This window comes from Bos mutus, chromosome 24, assembly GCF_027580195.1.
Source record: "Bos mutus isolate GX-2022 chromosome 24, NWIPB_WYAK_1.1, whole genome shotgun sequence".
Classification (NCBI taxonomy): Eukaryota; Metazoa; Chordata; class Mammalia; order Artiodactyla; family Bovidae; genus Bos; species Bos mutus.
Genome location: NC_091640.1, coordinates 30,624,375 through 30,644,314, shown reverse-complemented (window position 1 = coordinate 30,644,314; position 19,940 = coordinate 30,624,375). Strand labels below are relative to the sequence as shown.

General features: G+C 37.2%; 1 protein-coding gene across 1 annotated transcript in view; it reads left to right on the top strand.

The window, feature by feature from the left end:
• The window catches only part of TAF4B (TATA-box binding protein associated factor 4b), a 108,469-nt gene that overhangs the window by 50,909 nt on the left and 37,620 nt on the right, over positions 1-19,940 (top strand). Inside the window, exons 10-12 of the mRNA XM_005905826.3 lie at positions 4,623-4,792; positions 11,196-11,326; positions 15,727-15,852. Of these exons, the coding sequence (XP_005905888.2) occupies positions 4,623-4,792; positions 11,196-11,326; positions 15,727-15,852 (427 nt within the window). The remainder of the gene's footprint in view (positions 1-4,622; positions 4,793-11,195; positions 11,327-15,726; positions 15,853-19,940) is intronic.

The window sequence follows — 19,940 nt, the reverse complement described above, 5'->3', positions numbered from 1 at the left end:
GAAGACATGATTCAGAGATTCTCACTTTCTTTGCCTCTAAAATTAAACCAACCCAGAATCACAAATATACCTCAGCAGCAAAGCCTTTATTACTGCCTTGGCCTATCTTTTTTAGCCTTATCAACAATGCTGCTATGACATTGTGTTGTCTTTGCTTTCCTTTAGTCTGCCTCCTCTCTTAGAGGAAGTTTTAAATGGTTCGGGTACTGTTGATCATGGTACCCTTTCCTCTTCCCTCCTTAGGCTCTCCCTCTCTTCATGCTGCCCTCTGTAACCATAGCGGCTGAGAGCTGAACTAGAGGGAGCTGTGTTCAGCTTGGGGCCAAATAGAAGGGGCAGTGATGGCTAGGCAGGAACAAATCTTATAGGGTGGTTAGCTCCCTGCTGATTTCAGAGAAGCGCTGCAAGAAGATTCTGAAAGATGTGGGACAGTCTCTTCATTGACGAATTACATTCAGTTCTAGTACTGTGCATGGGACTGCTAGTAACAGGAGGCCTGGTACTGGTCTCTCGAGTCTGTATGTGAGACTTCAGCAGGGGCTCAGTGGGAACACTCACCTATGGAAGCAAGGTGCAGTGTACAGGGCCGGTGGACCTGGCACACAGCTGACGTTGTGACCATGCCATGCTGTGTGCAAGTGTGTAAAGGCCATGTGCTGTATACCTTAAGGAAGTCTGGGGGTTTTTTTAAGGGAAGGATGAGGCCATGTTCTGAACATCATTATATTTCTCTGTCTTCAGTTTTTTTTTCTCTGTTTATTAACATTATTTTTAAAATATCACTAACCATTTGATTGAGTAATCCATGTATATAGTACAACATTCAAAGGGTAGAAAAGATTGCATGCTAAGTCACTTTAGTTGTGTCCAACTCTTTGTGACCCCGTGGACTGTAGCCCTCCAGGCTCCTCTGCCCATGGGATTCTCCAGGCAAGAATACTGGAATGGGTTGCCATGTCCTACTCCAGGGGATCTTTCTGACCCAGGGATCAAACCCATATCTCTTAATGTCTTCTGCACTGGCAGGCAGTTTCTTTACCACTAGTGTCACCTGGAAAGCCTGTAGAAAAAGAGTATGATATGATATAAAATGTCTTCTTCCTACTCATGCTTCCCAATTTCCCCCTCCAGAGATGAATTTCTTGTGTATCCAGAGATATGCCCATAGAAGTTATGCCCATATAAGTGTGTATTTTTTTTCCCAAGGTACAGTCTGTTCTATACCTTGTTTTGTTTAGTTTTTCCCATTTCGTAATACACCTTGGCATTTGTTCTGTATCTGGCCGAAGAGAGCTCCCTTATTCTAAGTGGCTGAGAGTGACGTTAGAAAGTACCCTAATCAAAGTTATTCATTGTTTAGAGGAAGAAAATTTTGTCCTAAAGGTGTTAAGTAACTGGTTGGGATTCTATTTCAGAGTGAACAGGTTCTGTTTAGGAGTGAACAGAGTTTTTAATCGAATGTACTTGGCCTCTTTTTTCTTTTTTAATAGATGGTTTTTTAGTGCAGTTTTAGGTTCACAGGAAAATTGATTGATATGTTGTAGAAAATTCTAATACATGCACAGCCTCGATCATTACCAACATCCCCCACCAGAGTGGTCTATTTGTTATGATTGATGAATCTGCACTGAGACATCATTATCAACCAAAGTTCATCGTTTACTTTACAATTCACTCTTGTTGTGTGGTGCGTTCTGTGGGTTTTTACATTTTCGTGTGATGACATATATCCCCCATTATAGTGTCATACAGATACTATATATTTCACCGTCCTAAAAAGTCCTCTGTTTTCTGCCTAGTCATCCCTTTCTGCTAACCCTTGGCAACTACAGGTCATCTTATTGTCTCCATAATTTGCATTTGCCAAAATGTCATATAATTGGACTCATCAGTATGTAGCTTTTTCAGTTTGGCTTCTTCACTTAATAACGTGTATTTAAGTTTCCTCCACATCTTTTCGTGGTATGGTACCATTTCTTTTTAGTCCTCAACAATATTCCACTTCTGGATTTACTACGGTTTGTCCAATCACCTGCTGAAGGACATCTTGGTTGTTTCCAGGTTTTGACAAGTAGGAGTAAATCTGCTAGAAACATCCATGTACAGGTTTTTGTATGGATGTGAATTTTCAGTTCCTTTGGGTTAGTATGGAGGAGTATAATTGCTGGATCATATGGTAAGAGTACGGAGAAGGCAATGGCAACCCACTCCAGTACTCTTGCCTGGAAAATCCCATGGATGGAGGAGCCTAGTAGGCTGCAGTCCATGGGGTCACGAAGAGTCGGACACGACTGAGCGACTTCACTTTCACTTTTCACTTTCACGCATTGGAGAAGGAAATGGCAACCCACTCCAGTGTTCTTGCCTGGAGAACCCCAGGGACAGCGGAGCCTGGTGGGCTGCCATCTGTGGGGTCGCACAGAGTCGGATACGACTGAAACGACTTAGCAGCAGTAGCAGCAGCATGGTAAGAGTATGTTTAGTTTTGCAATAAACCGCCAAACTGTCTTTCATGGTAGCTGTACCATTTTGCGTTCCCACCAGCAATGAATGAGAGTTCCTGTTTCTCCACACCCGCATCAGCATTTGGCGTTCAGGGTTTTGGCCATTCTGATAGGTGTGTAGTGGTATCTCATTGTTTTAATTTGCATCTCCTTGATAACATAGGATGTGGAGCATCTTTTCATATGCTTGCCATCTTTTTGGTGTGTTGTCTTTTAGGTCTTTGTCCCACTTTTCTATCTGTTTGTATTCTTATTGTTGTGTTCTAAGAGTTCTCTATATATTTTGGATAACAGTCCTTAATCAGATATGTGTTTTGCAAATATTTTCTCCCAGTCTATGGCTTGTTTTTCCATTTTCTTGATACTTGATTTTTAAAAAGTATTTTTTACTCAGACCTTTTAAAATATTTTTTTTTAACTCGGATCTTGGTCCATCTTTAGGTTTACAGTTTCTTTTGTACTTACATTTAAGCTTTAAGTGTTCAGATGTTTCTGGAATAGTTCTTTGTTTACATAGGTGGTAAATTAGTTCTTAGAACCATTCTCAGCATCCCATACCTCTGACAGTACCTCTGTGACATTTGTTAAGATGAAGACCAACCACTTTTACACAGTTTCTTTATATTGTATATTTTGTTTGGTTGATTTGAGATACTAATTTTAAAAGTTTTCTTTTCCCTAATACCGAGACACAGTTTATAGGTTAGGCTTTTAAATATACCGTTCAGATTGTGGAACCATATTTCTTTCTCTTCACTTGAAACTGCTGTGTCTAGCATTTAACTTTCTTTCATTTAGTTTGAATCACTTATACCTATGTGAGTGGGGTCTCTCTCCCTCTCTTACCCCTAACATGCTGCTTTTTAAAGTTGAACACCAGAGGCTTTCATATCTTAAACACTTAACTGGTATAGTTTATTTCCCTCTTTTGTATACAAATGCATTACTACAAGGAGGTTCAAATCTATTGATATGAAACTATATGATAGATCAGTTGGCCCATGCAATAAATAGAAGGAAGCAATATCTTTTTTATAGAATCATGTTTGTGTAAATTGTTATGCATCAGTACTTGAATTATGGTCAGTGACATGCCTCTTATTACATATAGTGTTAAGGATGCCATTAGAATTTTAGTATTTCTTTGGTCTTTCTCTTCTCTCTCCTTAAACATAATATACTCATCTTAATAGCATAGCCATGTAGCAATTCTGTTAGATAAAAACAACTATTTAATTTTGCTGGCACAATGCAAGGAGCACAAACATATTTTGTGTTCTTATATGTATGTCTTTTACATATGTGTGTATAATTTTATATCTTAAATATTAGCCCTTTGCAGCCATTTGCTCGAGGAGGTGGTTTAATGAATTCAATTGGTACAGATGGAGCACACCAAAAGTCTGAAGCAGAAAAACAAAGATAGTTTTAACCATGTAGTTTCAGAATAGCTAGTCTAGAGAGATTCTTCTCAAGGGCCTTTTCATGGGTATGGACCTTTCAGGATCGAAGGGTTTCTCCTCCTCAGTGGACCAGTGGAGGGCACTGGGGATATTTCAGGGTTTTTTAATCATCTTGGATGAAAAAAAAGAAGCCTGTTTTTATTTCATTGTCTTTCATTGGAGACAGTTTGTGGATAACTTAGACTAACTTCCAAATCCCTCTTTTTTGAAAAAAATTATTTTAATTGGAGGACAATTTTTCCACAATATTGATTTGACATCTGCCATACATCAACGTGAATTGGCCATGGGGATCCTGTCCCTGCCCCCGCCACAAACCTCGCTCCCACCCCTCTAGTTTGTTACAGAGCACTGGACCAAATCCCTCTTAGTGCACCCTATTTACTAAACTGCGAGAGGGAGAGATGGGCACCAGGAGACAAAGGTGTCTGTGATCCATTTTTTCTGATATTAAATGTACTAGTGGTTAGAGATACCAATTAATTTTAAAGACAGAGAGGGATAGCCATGCCTCACTTCTTCTCTTGCTTGGATAAATTAAGTAAGATAATGTCTTTAGTTATATGGAGAGATCTACACTTCCTTGCTCTTTGAAATCACTCATTCACATACCACCACCACCATCAAAAACCTTTCCTTTTTTTTTTTATATTAGAGATGAAGATGACATCAATGATGTGACTTCCATGGCAGGAGTCAACCTCAGTGAAGAAAACGCCTGCATCTTAGCAACAAACTCTGAATTGGTTGGCACACTCATTCAGTCCTGTAAAGATGAACCGTTTCTTTTCATTGGAGCTCTACAAAAGCGAATTTTAGACATTGGTGAGTACGATTATTGACCTGATAAGACTGTCTGATCCAAGGAAAATGTTATCAAGAGTTAGATAGCCTGGGTTGGTTTTTCTGGAAACTCTGAAGCTTAAAACAAGTTCTGGAAGTAATCAAGATTTCATGGGTGTTACAAAAGAAGTATTTTATTTTAAAAATTATTCAAATAACTTAAATCATACAACCTGTGGTTTCTGGTATAGGTAGTAGTTAATATCATAAGCATATAAATATACTTATGATATTTTTTTTTTCTGTGCTGTTCTTCCTTGGTTGGCCTTTAGGCATGTAATTTATGTTACAAATTTGTGTTTATGAAACAAAGAAATAGCCAACGAGATTAAGTCCCTTTTTCCTCATCTTCATCCTGGAACTCAAACCCATCCTTACGGTAAAAGAGCGAAACTAGAATATCAGGGTTCTCTCTGGCCAGTAGTTGTTAAATGGCCTGAAGTATGTGAAAGGAAATGGTAGAGAACATACCTGTTTTATTCTGGAGCCAAACATCTTTGTTGTTAATAGCAAATTCACAATGGTAACTGGAAAAAGAGACAGATTGAAGAGACATTGTTGTGTGTGTGTCTTCTTGTTTCTTGTGTCCTGACGCAGGGGCTTGCCAGAGACTAACTCTCCTCCTTCACACATGTCCAACTTGAGGGGCCAGCACCGGTGACCTTTTAGTATGCTTGAGTAAGAACCTTTGCATTCTGTGTTAGAGACTTCACACAAAACTGTGAAAGTTTCAGATGTTTGATACATCCATGGTATATTTAAGGACTGTAAAATGCATTGCTGTTATATATTCTAAGTCTACTTAAAAATTACTTAGTAAATATTTGAGCTCCTACTGTATGCTGTACAAATTATCACTTTTTTCACCTCAGTATATGTTATCCTTTTATTTTGAAAAAGTAGAATTTCACTTCAGTTCAGTCGCTCAGTTGTGTCCAACTCTTTGCGACCCCATGAACTGCAGCACACCAGGCCTCCCTATCCATCACCAACTCCCGGAGTCCACCCAAACCCATGTCCATCGAGTCGGTGATGCCATCCAGCCATCTCATCCTCTGTCGTCCTCTTTTCCTCCTACCCCCAATCCTTCCCAGCATCTGGGTCTTTTCAAATGAGTCAGCTCTTCGCATCAGGTAGCCAAAGTATTGGAGTTTCAGCCTCAGCATCAGTCCTTCCAGTGAACACCCAGGACTGATATCCTTTAGGATGGACTGGTTGGATCTCCTTGCAGTCCAAGGACTCTCAAGAGTCTTCTCCAACACCACAGTTCAAAAGCATTAATTCTTCTGTCCTCAGCTTTCTTTATAGTCCAACTCTCACATCCCTACATGACCACTGGAAAAACCATAGCCTTAACTAGACAGACCTTTGTTGGCAAAGTAATGTCTCTGCTTTTGAATATGCTGTCTAGGTTGGTCATAACTTTCCTTCCAAGGAGTAAGTGTCTTTTATTTATTTTTTTTTTTTTTTAAAAATTTATTTATTTATTTATTTTTATTGCTTCCTTTTTTTAAAAATTTTATTTAATTTTTAAACTTTACATAATTGTATTAGTTTTGCCAAATATCAAAATGAATCCACCACAGGTATACATGTGTTCCCCATCCTGAACCCTCCTCCCTACTCCCTCCCCATACCACCCCTCTGGGTCGTCCCAGTGCACTAGCCCCAAGCATCCAGTATCGTGCATCAAACCTGGACTGGCATCTCGTTTCATACATGATATTTTACATATTTCAATGCCATTCTCTCAAATCTTCCCGCCCTCTCCCTCTCCCACAGAGTCCATAAGACTGTTCTATACATCACTGTCTCTTTTGCTGTCTCGTACACAGGGTTATTGTTACCATCTTTCTAAATTCCATATATATGCGTTAGTATACTGTATTGGTGTTTTGCCTTCTGGCTTACTTCACTCTGTATAATAGGCTCCAGTTTCATCCACCTCATTAGAACTGATTCAAAAGATCAACTGATTAAAAAGAATAAATGTATTCTTTTTAATGGCTGAGTAATACTCCATTGTGTATATGTACCACAGCTTGCTTATCCATTCATCTGCTGATGGGCATCTAGGTTGCTTCCATGTCCTGGCTATTATAAACAGTGCTGCGATGAACACTGGGGTACACGTGTCTCTTTCCCTTCTGGTTTCCTCAGTGTGTATGCCCAGCAGTGGGATTGCTGGATCATAAGGCAGTTCTATTTCCAGTTTTTTAAGGAATCTCCACACCCTCTCCAGCATTTATTATTTGTAGACTTTTGGATAGCAGCCAGTCTGACTGGTGTGAAATGGTACCTCACAGTGGTTTTGATTTGCATTTCTCTGATAATGAGTGATGTTGAGCATCTTTTCATGTGTTTGTTAGCCATCTGTATGTCTTCTTTGGAGAAATGTCTATTTAGCTCTTTGGCCCATTTTTTGATTGGGTCATTTATTTTTCTGGAGTTGAGCTGTAGGAGTTGCTTGTATATTTTTGAGATTAGTTGTTTGTCAGTTGCTTCATTTGCTATTATTTTCTCCCATTCTGAAGGCTGTCTTTTCACCTTGCTAATAGTTTCCTTTGATGTGCAGAAGCTTTTAAGGTTAAATAGGTCCCATTTGTTTATTTTTGCTTTTATTTCCAATATTCTGGGAGGTGGGTCATAGAGGATCCTGCTGTGATGTATGTCAGAGAGTGTTTTGCCTATGTTTTCCTCTAGGAGTTTTATAGTTTCTGGTCTTACACGTTTAGATCTTTAATCCATTTTGAGTTTATTTTTGTGTATGGTGTTAGAAAGTGTTCTAGTTTCATTCTTTTACAAGTGGTTGACCAGATTTCCCAGCACCACTTGTTAAAGAGATTGTCTTTAATCCATTGTATATTCTTGCCTCCTTTGTCAAAGATAAGGTGTCCATATGTGCGTGGATTTATCTCTGGGCTTTCTATTTTGTTCCATTGATCTATATTTCTGTCTTTGTGCCAGTACCATACTGTCTTGATAACTGTGGCTTTGTAGTAGAGTCCGAAGTCAGGTAGGTTGATTCCTCCAGTTCCATTCTTCTTTCTCAGGATCGCTTTGGCTATTCGAGGTTTTTTGTATTTCCATACAAATTGTGAAATTATTTGTTCTAGCTCTGTGAAGAATACCGTTGGTAGCTTGATAGGGATTGCATTGAATCTATAAATTGCTTTGGGTAGTATACTCATTTTCACTATATTGATTCTTCCAATCCAGGAACATGGTATATTTTTCCATCTATTAGTGTCCTCTTTGATTTCTTTCACCAGTGTTTTATAGTTTTCTATATATAGGTCTTTAGTTTCTTTAGGTAGATATATTCCCAAGTATTTTATTCTTTCTGTTGCAATGGTGAATGGAATTGTTTCCTTAATTTCTCTTTCTGTTTTCTCATTATTAGTGTATAGGAATGCAAGGGATTTCTGTGTGTTGATTTTATATCCTGCAACTTTACTATAATCATTGATTAGTTCTAGTAATTTTCTGGTGGAGTCTTTAGGGTTTTCTATGTAGAGGATCATGTCATCTGCAAATAGTGAGAATTTTAATAAGTGTCTTTTAATTTCATGGCTGCAGTCATCATCTGCAGTGATTTTGGAGCCCCCCAAAATAAAGTCAGCCACTGTTTCCACTGTTTCCCCATCTGTTTCCCATGAAGTGATGGGACCAAATGCCATGATCTTAGTTTTCTGAATGTTGAGCTTTAAGCCAACTTTTTCACTCTCCTCTTTCACTTTCAGAATTTACGTTAGTTCAAAAGGATTGGAGTTCAGAAAAAGTAATGGTAAAATGTTTGTTTGCTGTTTGCTTGTGTTTTGTTTGACTACTCTCTTCTCCAGCCCTCCCTCTCCCTCTTTCTCCTCCCCACTCCTCTCTTTCTTTCTCTTTCGTTTTCTTCACTGCATTCTGTTTTGTACTGTACAGGAGGCAGTTCCTTAATTTGGGATTAAGCCTGAGCACATACCTTTCTCTGATGGCTTGGGAAATTTGCTGGTGTTTTAACGGCTTTTAGCCACATAATTATTTAGAACTCTGGTGGAGTACAAGTAGATTCGTACTTAATTTTATCAATACCCTGCCCCCTTCTAAATTTTATTTCTAGCTTGATTTAGACTGTGTGACAGGAGAACTTTTAGTATTGAAAGAACATTTTTGATCTTTTAGGACAGAGATTGACAGGTTTTTTTTTTTTCCTGCAAAGGACCAGATAGTAAATGTTTGCTACTTTGTGGGCAAATATAGTCTGTCGCAACTGCTCACCTCTACTGTTATATTACAAAAGAAGCTGTAGACAATATGTGAACAAATACGAAAGACTGTATTCCCATCAAACTGTATCTATAAAGAGAGACCAGATTTAGCTTGCTAACCTCTGCTTTCAAGAATTCTGGGGATAAGTCTTTGTATTTTCAGTTCTTAGGGATAAAACACAAACTTGTCATTTAATATGATGGAAAACTGCAAAACTTCTTCCTTCTCAATTACCTAAGCTTTTAAAACAAAAACCATAGAGTGAATCGAGTTATATATTTCTAGGAATGTTCTTCATTTATAATAAAATTTCGTGTTCACAGAACAGGTCAGAACCAAGATCATTTTTTAATAACAGGAGTTATAAATTAACCCAAAGAATTTGGGGAGGAAGATTTTCTTACTTGGATGTGGTAGGGGAGTAAACATGCCAGTGTTCTTCCTTTTTTGTCAGTTACCTAAATTAAATGACACAGACTTTCTGTAAAATCACATAGTAAGCTTTTGAACACCAACTTGATCTCCTTAATCAGTTAATGAACTTTACCAAAGAGAGTGTTTTATTTTAAAGTGAGACTTTAACTTTGGAACTCTGTCATGTTTTATCATCAGTTTAGTGAGGATATTAGAAAATGTGATTGTTCACTAAGCCCTGAAATTGTTTGCAACTCCCAACATTTGTTTATTTTTAGTATTTTAGAAATATGGATTTTTCTTTAGCTTAGGCTTCTGTTTTATATATATGCAATTATTTTCAAAGTTTTTTCCCAGACACTATATTATTAAATGTTCGTTTTTCTTAAAGTATCAACTGGCATGTCATCCTTTATATACCCATGTTTGCTTATAATTTTAATTATTGGATTGTTTTGAAATTGTATTATTGCTGCTATACAAGGCCCCACTATTTATTTATGCTGACTTAAAGTAGATTTGACTTTCCAGTTTTTTCCCCTTCCTTGAATCATATATTGGTGATGAATTCAGTTTTGCTACAAAGTAATGAACTACATTTTGAAGGTTTGGTACAGATGAAGCTGAATCGTTTTATATTCTTTTTCTGTCTGGTTTAACATAGCCCATGTTTTGAACTAAAGTTCAACATTTCTTATGGCAGCATTTATGATCAAACAATATATTTAAGATTTGTTGGCTTTTTAAATTAAAGCTTATTTTTTTTTGCAATCCTTATTCACACTTTGAATATATAAGAATGTATTTCAGATAGAGTGCAAGTTAAGTATTATATTTTTAAGTTTGTGTAAATGCATATGTTAAAAACAAACACAATAGCACTTAGAAAACTCATTTAGATGAGATTACGTAATTGCGTATATCTTTAGGGTTATCATCTCTGATGATACAGGTGGTTTCACTGAGCTGGAGAACTGCTGTTTAAATACTGATGAGGTTGTTTTATAAGTAAGCTTCTGTTTTGGGGTATGTGGTCTAAATTGTTTTCCTGAAACTTTCTTCCTAGTTAGCAGAAGGAAGAATAGAAGTTTGGTTTATTTATAGAAAGAGATATAGTGAAAGAGAAGTTTTTAAAATTGATGAGTAAAATGATGAGGCTTTGAACTCACTTCAACTTGTAAATTATCAAGTCAATTTATAGAACATGAGTTAGTGCAAAGTAAGCATGATTGGTATTGTACAAAAAGTATAGGTGTGTCATGTAGACAAGTTATTAACAGAGACTCACAATCTGAATTCATGGAAATAAATGTTGTAAATTGCTAACAGTGTCAAACAGGGCAAAATGTAATTTTCTATTTTTTTAATTACTAAAATTAACAGAATACAGCACTAATTTCTGCAGTTACCATTTTCCTCCCTGAACACTAGACTTGATTTGTGTTCTTATTAACTTTGTCCTATAAATGACCTTGCAAGGAGAATGATTCTAGAGGCTAAGTGAAACAATGTCTATATTTTCTGAGGCTCCAGGCTAGGTTTTATTAATGTAATGTCTAAGATCTTTGAAGTTGTGACTTTACCAGGAAAATCATAATCTCCAAACCTTTATTCGTAATGGGTATGACTTCCAGGGGGAACAGAATACCTGCTGTGCTAATTATTTCAATTATCAGCCTCTACTAAAACACGTAATGGATTTTCCCTGCTTCCACAGGTAAAAAGCATGACATTACGGAACTTAATTCTGATGCTGTGAACTTGATCTCCCATGCAACACAGGAGCGATTACGAGGCCTTCTAGAAAAACTGACTACAATTGCTCAGCATCGAATGACAACTTACAAGGTAAAGGAAATCATTAGAGAAAACCAAGCTCTTCTCTCTCCTTTTTGTTCTGTTAAAGGTAGCTTTTTGTTATGGATTCATATTCTAGGTACACTTTTCAAGGAAATGGTTGAGACATAATTCATATTGGTAGAAAATCAAATTCTCATTCCTAATGTGCCTTATTTAGATATGTTTACATGACAAATAAACAGAGTTTCAGTAGTATCCAAAGCTTCTGTGTTAGTGTAGACTGAAATACGCATCTGTTATGCCTGAGGCTTCTCTTCCTAAAGCTCTTGACTGGAAAGGGGAGGATGTGTTAGAAAGAAATATTGGGTAGCTGTGTTCTCTTCAGTGATCCGTACTCTGCTGGCAACTCCCGTTTCCTTTCAGTGAGTTAAGTGATTGCATTGAGGACTTTTATTTTAAAAAAATTACATGCACGAATAGCTTTATCTTATGAACCAAATGGTATGAACCAGATCACTTGCCATCATCAAGATGAAAGCACTAAATTTATTTGTATTATGGTTTTGATGGAGAACAAATATATTGGTTGATGAAGGTTAAAAGAGAAAAAGATAACCTTTCCCCTCATATCAAGAAATGTTCACAGCTAGATTTTATACAACATGGTACATGGGTAACCTTATAAGGTTTTGAGTTTGCAAGAATGGTCATTGTCATGATATCCTAGACATAGGTTAAAAGGAATCTAGGGAAGTATCATCTATGCTTAGGGTAAATTTCCTGGAGGAAATCATTCTATTTTCTCCCCTTTCTGCTTCATTTAGAATTTTGAGAGAACTGTTTATAGTTGCATAAATCTTTTTTGAGAATTTGCTATACTGACTTAAATGTCATCAGAAAAAAATGAGGAAAAAAAGACCCCTAATGTCAGTATTTATTTCTGTGTACTGCTGGAATTTGTCCATTTCTTTTGGGTTATTTAATTTATTGGCATAATGTTGTTCATAATATTCTCTAGTAATCCTTTTTATTTTTGTAAGGTCAGTGATAATGATCCTACTTTCTTTTCTCATTTTGTTTCCTGAAGATATAAGGTTGGTTACTTATTTACAATCTCCTCTTTTAATGTAGGCATTTCTTTATTGCTATAAAATTCCCTCAAACACTGCTTTTGCTGCATTCAATAAGTTTTGGTACATTGTGTTTTTGTTTTCATTTATCTCTTAGTTATTTTCTGATTTCCCTTGAGACTTCTTTTATCTATTGGTTATTTAAAAGTATGTTGTTTAATTTCCACATATTTGTGAAATTTCCAGTGTTCCTTCTGTTGATTTCTAGCTTCACTCCATTGTTGTCAGAGACTATTCTTAGCACAATTCAGTCATTTTAAATGTATGAGGCTTGTTTTGTGGCCTAACATATGATCATTCTTAGAGGCTATTCCATGCACACTTGAGAAGAATGTGTATTCTGCTGTTGTTGGGGAGGAGTGTTCAGTATGTCTGTTAGATCTAGTTGGTTTGTAGTGTTAGTCCTGTTTTCATATTGCTATTCTGTCTAACTACTCAATCCAGTATTGAAAGTAAGGTATTAAAGACTTCAACTACTGTTGTAAAACTGTCTCTTTCTGAATTCTCCCCTTTTCCTCACCCTGTTGTTTCAGAGATACACGAGTGTACTTTCATTTACAGTAGGCAGTTTCTGTACAAAATGTAGCATATACATTTAGTATGGGATAGAATTTTTCCAATGATTGATTGTAATGGAATGGTTTCCATTACAATTTCCAATGTAATGTTTACTATCCCAAATACCATCCAAAGCTTTATTATGTATTACCTTCAGATGGAGTGGTTCTTGTAAGGTATGTCAGCAGCACATATTCCAAAGATTTAGTTGCCTCAGGCAAAATGGATAGTATCTACTCCACTTAGAAACTCAGTAACTTAGGCTTTAAGCTAATACCTCCTTAATTTTCTGCCTTAATATTGTCTATCCTGATTGATTTTCACCCCCTCTGCCTTTCTCCACACTTACTCTTTAACATAGCTAATGCCACTGTGTGAGTTCATGCATATAGAAAGGCAGCTGCATGATCATCCTTCTTTAAATAGAAATGATAATCATTTAATTATTTTTGGATCTAATTCAAAGTTATACTTATTTTGTAGACTCTGATTATAATAACCTTTTTGTCACAGATTGAGCCTTGTCCTTATATTTTGGTTCATCCTGATAGGATTTGTTTATCTGTACAGTGTGGGAAAATTTACTCCATGAATTTCATAACAATGAGCTACTTTTATTAAAAGAGATGGCGGGATTTTGCTTTTGATTTGAAATCCATCTACTTTTGATAATCTTTCACCTGGTTAGATATAATTCTCTAATTAATCATAGTCCATAAATTGAAATTTAAATAAAGAGGTGGAAAGTAAACACATGCAAAGCTTCTGATCTTGCTGCCAGGTTTTTCCCCACTGAAGATATATTAAGAGTCTTCTAGTGCGGTGGCTGTGGAAAAGCTTCAGTGTTTTCCAGTCGAAAGGGGCTGTAGTGCTTTCTTTAGATGGGATTCACTTGATGATGTTATCATTTGGTCTGAGTCCTTGTATTTTCATTACTAAACCACCCTCCTCTGTGATCCAAGAAGACTTCAGTTAGACCAGCTGGATAGACAGGAGGGATCATGATAAGATTGGGGTTACTGTTATTTAAATAAAGTTAGAGACTCAGTAGAGATAGGGAAGACACTCATTTGTTTAGGATCTGGAAGAGTAAAGGAAGGATGCATTAAGCAAGAGGTAGTTGCACTGAGCTGAAAGAGAGAGAGAGAGAGAAGGAATCTTAGCATGGAAATGAGATTGGGTTCAAATTTAGAAAGTCTCTGCCCCTTTTTAATTTAGCATTTGTTGTCCTTTTAAATTAAATCCTCTCAGTAAACTATCTCCAGAGTGTATGAACACAAAAATGGTAAAAATGAAGTATTTAAGAAACCACTGGTTATTTTGTTTATGCCTCTATGGTTGGCCCATAATGTATTCCATATTCTATCTTGTATTATTTAACTTTAAAAAACATTTGAGAATTCTTCTTTGTATTAAACACAAAGTAAAATAAGTAGCACTAATACATCCTTGTTCGTTATACTATGTAATACTCCTTTGATCTGGTTAAATACCAACAATAAAAATTTAATTTAAAAAGAATCTTGGGCATATGAAATCTCTCAGTCCCAGTTAATTGAATCAGCCATGAGCTTGGGATAAAACAAAGATGGGAATGGTACGGTAACCAGATTTCCAAGCCAGGCACTGACTGTTGGACTAAATGTTTAAAAACATTCAGTTTTCCTGTTATACAGTCTCCCTCCTATAGCTTAGATGTCTGAATTACTGAGATGAATAGATGGCAGGAAGTCACCCCCCACCCCAACAAGCATATGTGTATTAATATTAAGAGAGACGGGTGGTCATTATCAGATGAAGAAAATAAAGTATTTAGATTGTAAAGCACTGTTTTATACTTTAGCATATCAGAATAAATGAAACTGTAAACTTTATCCTTTTATGGAACATTGAAGATGAATAATTACACTTCTTGTTATAACTCTAATTTATGGAAGTTTCTGCCCAAGTCCATAGCTTAAGGAAATCCTCACAACAGGGTTTAGGATTTTAATGTTTGCCATTTGATCTTATGTTGTCTTTTGATAGAAGTTGCATTTGTTTGTCAAAGTTAGACCAATTCAGCAATAGAAGCAAAGGTGATAACTTTCATCTTTGGTATGTTTTTCAGGGAGGTGATTGTTTTTTTTTTATCTTTTATGGGCCTAAGATTTAATTAATCATTAAAGTCTGATGAGATTGACAGTAGTTTAACTAGAAAGATTTAGATGATAGGTAAACAATACACTGTTTTGCTTTCTATTCCTACTATCAGGATCCACTGGGCTTAATTCCTTTTTCCTCCCCTCTGGATGAAGCTTACTAGGAAAGCTCTTTGAAATTTTTGCTTAATCGCCTCTCACATTTTAAGAATGAGGGCTTCCCTAGTGGTTCAGACAGTAAAGAATCTGCCTGCAATTCAGGAGACCCAGATTCCATTCTTGGGTCAGGAAGATCCACTGCAGGAGGGAATGGCAACCCACCCCAGTATTCTTGCCTGGAGACTTCAATAGACAGAGAAGCCTGGCGGGCTACAGTCCGTGGGATTGCAAAGAGTTGGACGTGACTGAGAGATTTTCAAACTTCTTTTTAAATTGCCTCTCAGATTTTAAGAATGGTTAACATACTTGCTTTGTTGTTCGTTTAGCAGAAATAAAATATTACGTCCTAAAAATTTACCTCCCTATGTATCTTGGTGTAACTGTCTTTAGTTGATTTATAACAAGACCTAATGTAGAATGTGTTGCCTTGGATCATCAGAAGACTTTTTTTTTTCCCCAGGCAAGTGAAAATTACATCCTGTCTAATGACACCAGATCACAGCTCAAATTTCTTGAAAAGCTAGATCAACTGGAGAAGCAGAGAAAGGATTTAGAAGAAAGAGAAATGTTACTTAAAGCAGCCAAGGTAAGATCCTGTGTGATTTATGAGTGAACATGGCCTGGCAAGGAGGTCAGAATCAGCTTTATCATTGGTTGACTGTCTTGGTTTTGTTAGGCCATTAGATGTCTCTGAAGGATTTCTTAAAATGGAATAGTTTTTAAAAGTTTATTTATTTTGAAATCATCCCATACTTACAGAAAGGTTGCCAGAACAACACATCTCCTTTTAGTTGAGGTTCCCATTTTTAAGATTTTAGTGTACTTGCTCCATCTCCACTGTTTCTGGAAACAGGTACACACTCCCATCATCATTATTCTTTTCTTCTGTTCTCTTTCAATTCAGAGGTTTCTCGTACTGTTTTCTCTAGTCTTTCTCTGAACCTTTGAAAGCAAGCTTTAGACATGACATCTCATCATCACTCCTGAACATTGTAGCATGTGTTTGGAAAATCAGGGACAGTCTTCTGTATAACCTTCCAAGTCAGGATGTGACTGATATGACACGACCATCTAAATCCTTAGACCCCAGCCAGCTTTCACCAGCTGCCTCAAATCTTTTTCCTTCAAGGTCCATTTTCCCGTTCAGCTGTATGTGTCTGTCCAGTTGTCATCTCTTTTCAGACTCCTTCTTTCAGATCGCCTCACCCTTTTCCTTTCATGTCTTTGACAGGTTTCAAGAGTACAGGCCTTTCCTTCTATAGGTGACTCTGAACCAGAGTTCATCTTGTGTTTCCTCGCGATTTGATTTAGGTCATGCATTCTTGGTGGTTATACATACATAGAAATGATGCTGTGTTCTTCTCAGCTGATTCTTTCAAAAGGCAACCTTGATCAGTTCTCTCTATTTTAAATTTGCCCTTTTCCCCTTTGTAATCAATTAGTTTTTTGTAGAAAGGTATTATAGGATTATACCAATAATCCCATATGTTATCAAACTCCACTTAGCAACATTAGCATCTATAGATGATATCTATGAATCAGCTACATCTACGATGGCTGCCAAATGGTGATTCTTTATTCTTGTCACGTCTTCCACATTTGTTAGTACTGTCTTCTATGGAAGAGCTTTTCTTTCTCTCATTCATTCACTCATTTTTATCAGTATGGCCTCTCAGATTTCTGTTTGATTCAACAGGTTGTAACCTGTTATTGTCATGATTTATTCTGATGCTCAGATCTCTTGAGTGGGAGACCCTTCTAGCTGGCACCTCTGTTCTTTTGTCTGATTAACATCATTCACTGAACATGTCCTTACTTTCAGGCACAAGATACTCCAGGCCCAGCTTTCATTCATCTTCCCCAGCCATAGAATCAGTCATTTCTCCCAGGAAGCCTATATTTTTTCAGTTGAAGATAATGCCCAGAAACAAGATTAGAGCCTACCGTGTGCCCCTTGCTCAGAGGGTATTATTACATGTAGACCCTGTCAAATAGACAGAGGTAGAAAGTATATGTATGGTATGTATATATGTGTACATATGCATATAAACACACAGATCAATAAGTATTTTTCTGTGTGTGTATGTTATAAAACCATAAATTTATATTATAAAACTATAATTTTTTATATGAATACCTTTGACACTATTTTATATCTTAGGATTCTTCCTACCCTTAACCTTTCCATGTTTATAAGTATTTACTCTGTAGTCAGAAACTTGGCTCTCATTATCCTTGATATATTTACTTATATTTGCTATTTACTTATTTGATCAATGTAACTAATCTTTCAAGCAGCCATGTTGACTGACTCTTCTGTCTATTACCACTGTTATCCCTACCCTCATTTCATGGCACATGCAATTGGCTGCCATGCTTGCTGGCCCATGCCTTGGCGAGCCTCCACAGCCCTTCATCTCCCTTCTTTCTTGGTCTCTGGTCTACACCTTCATGTGTCAGGGTGCACCAGAGCTGTGTGACTGAGCAGCTTCTCATTGCCCACAGTCTCAGTCCCCATTTTTGACCCCTCTTGCACTGGGAAAGGCAGCTGGGACAGGCAGATGCTCTTTCCTGAGCCTGTGAGTGTTATAAGCAAGCATGCAGCCTCTGTAACGAGGTGGTTTATTGGGATTTTATTTCCAATTACTATGCTGTAAACAAGGTTATAAACTATTAAATACTCGTTTAGTTCTTGTTGGATGTAGTATATTATATTTGCTCTCACTTTCCCTTCTTTTCACCTTGTAGTCTTGCAGGTTTTCTTAGCCAGTAAATGACATTGTTACTCACCCAGATGTTCAAGCCAAGAAACCTAGGACGTCATTGTTAACTCCTTTCCTCTCTTCTTGTCCTGCATCCAGTCACTTCCTATTCAGTTCCCAAAATGTATCCATCACCCTGTCTTCATCACTGTTGTCACCACTCTAAGTCATCTTGCCCTTGAACATCTATATCTTCTAACTAACATCCTTTTCTTTCTACAATCCATTTTTCATACTGTTGTCAGGATAATGTTTTCATAACAAATCATGTATGTGTCTCTGTTGCATAAAATTCCTTCAGTGGCTTCCCCTTGCACTTAAATTAAAATCCAAACTTCTTACCAAATTTTAAGTGGCACCCACCTCCCTCTCTGACCTTGCCTCGTGATTTTCCCTTCTTCGCTCATTCAGCTCCAGTCACAGTGAGCTTTCATTGCTCTCTAGGTTTGTATCCTAGACTACTGATGAGGCATCCAAAACTGATCGCTGAGTTCCCTTCCCCAGATCTAGCGCAGTTTTGACCTTCTCGGAAAGTTGGAACTATCATCCTTCCAGTTACTTAGACCGCAGTCCTAGGCGTCATCCCTGACTCCTCTCTTTACTTCACACCCTGTGTCCAGTCCTTCTGTAAATGTGGTTGGCTCTGCCCCCAACATGTGTTTCAATCTAATTATTTACTGTAACCTTCTCTGCTCTGATGCCGGCTCAAGTCATCCTCATCTCTGTCCCAGTCTTGTATTCACAACAGTTGTCTTAGAACAGTCTCCTAATTGCTCTGTGTTCCTGTGCCTCCAGTCTTGGGTCCCTTCAGTGCACCCTGTACACGGCCTCCAGGGTCCTTTCAAAAGTGTCTTGTCGGTGGCATCTCACACCCGTGCTTCAAATCCTCCAGTGGCTTTTTCTTATAACAAGAATCAAACCCCAACTCCTTACCGTGGCCTGCAAGGCGGCCCCTGGTATCCAGCCGCAGCAGCCTCCTTTTTTCCTCAAGTGTGCCAACCAGATTCCCATTTTTTGGCTTCTGCAGTGACTTCTGCCTTCTGCTTGGGGTGTTTTCCCTCAGATCTTTGTGTGGCTGCCTCCTGCTTGTCATTCAGATCTCCACTCAGTTTTCACTCCTTAGCGATGGATTCTGTCCCATTCTAGCAGTAGAAGTACTCCCCGCTTCTATCACATGATCCTGTTTTCTTTATAGCACTTACCATTCTCAGTCATTTTTTATTTTTCCCCATCGTAAATATTTTGTGTTTCACAGCTGTGTTTAATTTCTGTGAATTTTATTATTTTTATCTTCTTAGGCAGGGACTTTGTCTTGTCATCTCATTTCTGTATCTCCAAGGCCTAGAACAGTGACAAGTCAAGTAGGATACATACTGTGGGTAGTCACTAAATGTTGGTTGACTCACAAAAACTTGATAACAAAATGTGCCCGTTTTATACTGAGACAAAGTATTATATACACAAACATGTACATGCACACATATACACATGTTTTTGTGTGAATACATACATACACATACTCATTCTCTCCTAACGTAGATATAATAATAAAGGAGTTTTCTTAGTTTCAGTTGGAGTGAAGTTGTTCTATTAGATTGGACACAAAGTGAAGAAAAAATTACTTTGAATAGAATCTTATGTAAGTATTAAGGTGTTTAAAATTAGAAGGCACTCAAATCTAAACAGTTTCTAGTATTTTCCTTTAACAAAATTCTATTAAATTAGGAAAATACATTTAGCTTTTATTTTGTTAGCCTATCTTTAGTTAGCTAATATTTCACTTTTTAGAATAAATATTCAGATTTATAAGGAATTAGGTAATTTTGTTAGAATGAGAAAAAGGATACACCTGTCCATAGTGTCTTTTTCAGCAGACAAATGTCCAAGGTGTCAAAAATAAAATTCCTTCCTT